At 34.4% G+C, this 6,561-nt stretch overlaps 1 protein-coding gene across 2 annotated transcripts in view; it reads right to left on the bottom strand.

Moving 5' to 3' along the window:
• Positions 1-6,561, bottom strand: part of LOC108904937 (histone acetyltransferase KAT7) — a 235,694-nt gene that overhangs the window by 199,388 nt on the left and 29,745 nt on the right. Inside the window, exon 4 of one of the 2 annotated variants that reach the window (XM_018707663.1) lies at positions 4,102-4,790. The exons of the other annotated variant lie outside the window; for it this stretch is intronic. Coding sequence (XP_018563179.1) covers positions 4,737-4,790 — 54 coding nt within the window. The 3' untranslated portion in view covers positions 4,102-4,736. Of the gene's footprint in view, positions 1-4,101; positions 4,791-6,561 lie in introns of those variants that run through there. 2 annotated transcript variants of the gene reach the window in all.

Below are 6,561 nucleotides of genomic sequence, written 5' to 3' on the forward strand. Positions count from 1 at the left end.
AAACACGGCTAAAATTAATGACATTATGACTGAATCACTCTGTACAATAAAACTATCAGATTACACTTTCTGATAAAAATTAACAACTCAAAAATAATTTACTGACCTAAATATGAGTCATTTCTAACCTATTCCATCCCGTAACGTTTATGTACCGATATATTTTTAACCGGTTTAAGCAAAAGATGTCATTTGTATATTACTCTAAAGTCTATTTGCAGTAAGTTTACAATGACGTCACAGTGCGAGATGATACAATGTTGCCAAGTTGCAAGTTTTTTTCGAGACTATCAATATATATTAAAATCTGATAGCTCCGTCTGCGTCGCACTATCGGCCCAAAAAAGAGCCGATTTGCGTTGGAGTCAGCTCCTCCGTCGCTTAGGGGTATTCCGGTGGAGCTCCTTCCGCTCCTTCCTACCTAAAATCCGGTTCTGCCGGAACTTTACGGGGGTCGTGGCCCAATTTTTGTGTGAACCGCAATAGTCCGACACGCCTACTTTCCGATGAAACCTGACGATCGCCTGGCCGGTTTCCTCTAATTAGTTTTTATTTTACCCATATTACCTACGTTATTTATTTAAAGCCGCGCGGAAAATACTCATATTTGTCGACCGGATGCCTTTTCCAAACCTTTTATGTAGAACTTTCCGCGAAATCACGCGCGGGATTCGAAATGCGGCCGTAAATACGTTAAAATGCGCCCGCTCGCCGGCTGGAAAACGTATACTTTGCCACACAGGATTCTTTTTCCGCAAACCGCAGAACGGCGTGCGACTGAGCACGAGATGTCCATTCGATCATCTTTAATCGTTCGGGGGCATTTTTGTAACGTTCCTTTCGCTTTTTCATATTTAATTTTGCCTTCTTTTTGGGGTCCGCTCGACGACAGACGACCATTTCACAAGCCGTAAAGATTGAAGCTTTAAGACACGCCCACCCGGAGAAAATTCGAATGTCTTTAGAAACGTCAGATTAATTATGTCAAAATAATTTCACGCCAAACGCGAAAGACGTCTGTGGGGTCGCGACGAACCGTTATTTTACCTTTCTAGGCCTTTTTTAACCTTGATACATTGCTACGCCACGACATATACAGGTATTTCTTATTATTAGGTTAGGTTGTTATTTACATTTTCGTAGCTCTACCGTCAGACATGCCTACGATTAGGATACCTGTCCCCCGAATTAACGTAAGTACTTGACCTCTAAAACTGCATAATTTTAAAGCAATCCATAGTATCTAAACCCTTGACCCTTTGTATTGGTACATTTGCTTCGTTAATTACTATATTGCATTCGTATTAGGTACTCCCCAAACGTCAAAAGATAAGAATCAGTAGAAATAAGCTGGGGTTAAAGACTCTTCTAAGTCATAGGATGTCGTTATTTATCTGTGTTATCTCATTGTGGATCTTTTGCGAGACGATTTTGTGTTAGAAAAATGCAAATTTAACATTACAAGAATTTGTTGATTACTTCAGCTGTGAACGACGACACACGCGCTCAAAACTACCAATTTGGCGGACGGACTGGCTTTCTCCGCGAGATCCGAAGCGGGATAACCGCGCCTCATCTCCCTTCGTTCGTCGCTTAATGAAATTTTTGCAACTTTATATTCGCGTTTTCAAATGTACCTTTTTCCGTGGACTTCTCACTGACATACGGCCATTTTATAAGCGAAATGGAGATTCAAAGAACCGCGAACGCAAATTGACGAAAATCTAAAAATCACGAAGAATGTCAGATTGAAACGTCAAAATAAATTTCGCTATATTTGACGTTTCCAATTGAGGTTAGAATATCACAACGAACCATAGATCGATGGAAGGAAAATACTAATTGATATTTGACGTATTCCGTAAGTAATTTAGGTTAGGAAACCAGACGGGACCATAGAACTTATAAACTACTGGATTCGCCCGACTGTCATTTTGCCAATATAAACGGCAATGGCATAGACGTGTGCGAGAGAGATAGAGCTGGTGCGGGCTAATGCTTCGTTCTTAAAACTTCAAGTATCGCGCGAATTAAATTGAATTTCTCTTCTTTTAACAATACATATTTGTACGACTAATTTTAATTAATTATTATTAACGAATAAGAGCATAAGCACTCTTTGTTTATATAGAATTTTTGTACAAATTGGAGGTATTAAAGGGGGAATGTAATAATATTTTTTTTTAAATCTTTTCATGAAAAGTTATATAGTTGCTAACCAAAGGGTTTTTTTAAAAACCATATACTGCATGTTCTACATAACTGACCCAAGTCAAAATTATCGGTCTAGAGACTTCTGTATATTTCAGAAATTTATTGTCGCAATATTTTTATAAAAAATCTTATATTGTAGAACTCAGAGTCATTTTGCAAATTTATATACTGAGTGTTTCATAAAAATGACACAGGCGGACTAGGATTTTTTTCTCATTTCACTACCTACCTAAATTTTCAAATAGATATTTCTACACACGGTGTCAAATGTTTCTTGCAATTTATGTACAGGATGTTTCATAAAACTGACACAGATGGACCAGATTTTCTCTGATTCATTTTGTTAATTTTTTCATGAAATCTTTTGAAGTTGTATATTTACTGACCAGCCGCTTTTTAGAAAATCCATATATGTACTGGGTGTTCCATAAAATTGATCCATATCTGAAACGGTCAATTTTTATCCTTTTCACTTTTAACTTTGTCTTTATTTACTAAAGTCTTTTAATGAAAAATTGTATACTTATTAACCAGTTGTCTTTTTGAATTTTTATACTGAGTATTTATGACCAATAGAACGAAACATTCCTTAATGTTTTTTCCTTTTCTATATTTTGTACTGAAGTCTGCAATATTTTTATGAAAAACCCGACTAACCAGGTGTTTTTTGCAATTCATGTACAGGATGTTTCATAGAACTGACACAGGTTTGTTCCTTTTCACTTTTAACTTTGTCTTTATTTACTAAAGTCTTTTAATGAAAAATTGTATACTTATTAACCAGTTGTCTTTTTGAATTTTTATACTGAGTATTCTACAATTCTGATGCAGATTAAAATTACGAATAGAATGTTTTTTCCTTTTCTATATTTTGTACTGAAGTCGACAATATTTTTATGAAAAACCTTATATTCTACTAACCAGGTGTTTCTTGCAATTTATGTACAGGATGTTCCATAAAACTGACACAGGTGTACCAGATTTTCCCTTATTCATTTTGTTAATTTTTTCATGGAATCTTTTGATGAAAAGTTGTATATTTATTGACCAGCCGCTTTTTAGAAAATCTATATATGTACTGGGCGTTCCACAAAATTGACCCACATCTGCTGAATTACGGGCAATTTTTTCCTTTTTCACTTTTAACTTTGTCTTTATTTACTAAAGTCTTTGAATGAAAAATTGTATATTTATTAACCAGGTGTCTTTTTGAATCTTTATACTGGATGTTCCACAAAACTGATCCAATTACCAACAGAACGAAACTTTCCTTAGGTATATTTGTTTCCATTTCTACAGTTTGTACTGAAGTCTGCAATATTTTTATGAAAAATCTTATTCCCTACTAACCACATGTTTTTTGCAATTTATGTACTGGGTGTTTCATAAAACTGACACAGGTGGACTAGGTTTTTCCTTTTTCATTTAACCAGATGCCTTTTTTGGAAGTTTGGAAGAAACTTTTCTTAGTCTTTCCCCGAGCGGGGCCTACTCTTTTTTGAAAAACGTTCTCATTAAACTTTTATATACGGGGTGTTTAAAAACTAAAGTACAGGGTGTTTCAAAAAATGTTATATTTACTAACCAGCGAGGAGAGCACCGCGGAGCGGTGCTCGGGCCGCGCGCAGCGCGGCTCGAGGGCCGAAGGCCCGAGAGAAAGGTCAAGCTTCGCGTCAGCGAAGTTTGCCTACCTTTCTAGTAAGATACTTAATTTTTGATAGTGATTCTACTTTATTAAAATTGTAGTCTAGAACCACAGATTATGAAGTCCTTTTAAATAATTTAGGAAACAGTCAAAAAATTTATTTTTATTTAGAATTGTGCAAATATTTTTATTCAAACATAAAAATATAATAATAAGAAATACAAAACAATATACAGGGTGGGCCAAAAGTACCATAATGGCAGGATATCTGGGAATATTTATGGGGTAGGGTAAAAGTAAAGAACCAGGGGTTAAGGATTTTTCCTTGGCTACTTTGGAACTTTTTGATATTTGACCTTGATCTTAACCTTCATGGATAATTCAAGGTCATATCCGAACGTAAAATTCTCCGCTCTTTCCATTTCCGGGGTCAAAATTACGAGCTCCCATTTAAAAAAAATCTCGTGACCCTGATATGACCTTTAAGGTCATGGTCAAGGTCAAATTCAAGATCACCATCGGATAACCAGGGAAAAATTCTGAACCCCCTAGTGCTTAATTGTACCTTACCCCTTGAATATTCCCAGATAACCTGCCATTCCGGTACTTTTGGCCCACCCTGTATGTTTTTAACATTTAATTCCTTACATTCATAGATACATTATATTTATTATTTAAATGCGTTTATCGACTAAAATGAAACGCATTAACTTCAGGTTAGTATAAATTTAATAACATTTCAAATATTCGTAATATCTTTATACATTTTATAAATAACATTCTGAATTGCAGAATTGTTATAATCATCAACGTCTACAATTCGTTTTTCCCGTTCACATTCATTTGGTGCACTTCTAGGTGCTTATCTCCGTAATGCTTAGCGACAACATGATTTGCTTTTGAGACACTCGGATGTAAAGCTTCTGCAACTCTGTGAAATAAAAAATATTAACAGAACATAAGTTTCGCAGTTTTATTAGACATAACCTAACAATTTGTCATGAAATTTAAATACTGTTAATAATAATATTTAAAATACAGTTCATAATTAGTGTAACAATTACAATATACGTCTCTTACAGGGGTAAATGGAAGAAGTTGCCTTCCAGTTTCAAGATCTTTTTCATAATTACAATGAACCCCACAATTTCTTGAGGACGACACGATAAAGGTTTCGGCATATTAATGTTTAATGTGTCTAGGCAACGTCGGAAAGCGTGGTAAACTTAAAACAATAAAATTTCATAGTGCAGGGCAGAAATTTAAGATTTTTCTATCAGATGCACTGAACTATTAAATGTGACGTCACTGCAAACTTTTTGTAAATATAATTTAATGGCTGCAATTTTTTAGATACAGAGATCCAAATATAATTGGATTCAGGATACAAGTAGTTCAATTATAAGGATATTTTTTATGTAATACAGTAATTTATTCAAATACTTAGTTATTTACGAACAAAGTAGTCTTGATCATGGGTGTTTTTTGAGGATTAAGAAGGGATAAACTTATAAAAATTACAGTGGACGATATAAATGACAAATGTGCATGTATACTAGTTACCAGTGCTTCAAATGGATTCACTGTTGTGGAGTAATATAAAAATAAGTGTTTTGAAACTGGTCAGAAAATATATATCATTGAAAGCAAAAGAAATAAAGGGTGAGCGCTATACGATGGAGGAGGGGGTGAAGATTGTGAAAATTCATTACAAGCATGGAGAACGTGTAGCTGAGACTGTGCACAAATTACGTGAAATTTCAGTAGAAGGAGCGCCCCGAATGAAACAACTTTAGTTGATTAGTTAAAAGATTAGTTGCCAAATTTGACCAAACAGGTTCGGTCGCAGACAATAAAAAACAGACCGGCATCTTACTGGCCGTTCAGCCGAAAATATTACTCACCGTGAGTGACAGTGTGGTAGAAATTCCCGTAACCTCAGAGCGCCATCGCGACGGGTGAATTTTGCGCTAGTGGGGTGACTGGTACCTTCTTTTTGTAATGAATTTTCGCAATCTTCACTCGCTCATTAACTAACTATGAAATATATGTACTCCCTGAATATGAATTAAAAAAATTATGCTAAATGAGCGCATTACTATACAAAATCTACATTTCTAAAAAATATTCTTAACAATGGAAACTATCCCAGAAAACAAAGATTTATATTCAAAAATAGTAATTTTATTGGTGTAATTTACTCAAGGTGACATTTTTTATCCCACTATTTCCTATACTATAGTTAATGCATGTCGTATACCTAATATTAATAAATAAAGCTTACAAAGTACGGCAATATCTAAGATGAGAGACGTAAATTTTATAACCGTCTTAGTAATATAATGAGAGGAATATTGCATTAAGTTCTCTGAAAAATTTGTAATTTCATGGCTTTCTAGAAGCAGTAAAGTTTAAAGGGCGTATGCATTTATATCCATATGCAACAACACTACTCAGAATTCGATCATATTTTTCCTGTTTGACAAATGACTAAGGTGGCGATCAGTGGCGTTCTCAATTTTCGACGAGTGAATTTTTGGAGGACATAAATTGTCATAACAGCAAAGAATTTGCAATTAACCCAAATCGGATATATTTCATATCAGTCATTAAAGAATACTATTTGAGAAATCAGTTGACATATTAAGTTAATTTTTTATATTTTACAAACAAAAACATGTTTTTTACTATATATATATATA

Source organism: Anoplophora glabripennis, unplaced genomic scaffold, assembly GCF_000390285.2.
Source record: "Anoplophora glabripennis isolate ALB-LARVAE unplaced genomic scaffold, Agla_2.0 scaffold109, whole genome shotgun sequence".
Lineage (NCBI taxonomy): Eukaryota > Metazoa > Arthropoda > Insecta > Coleoptera > Cerambycidae > Anoplophora > Anoplophora glabripennis.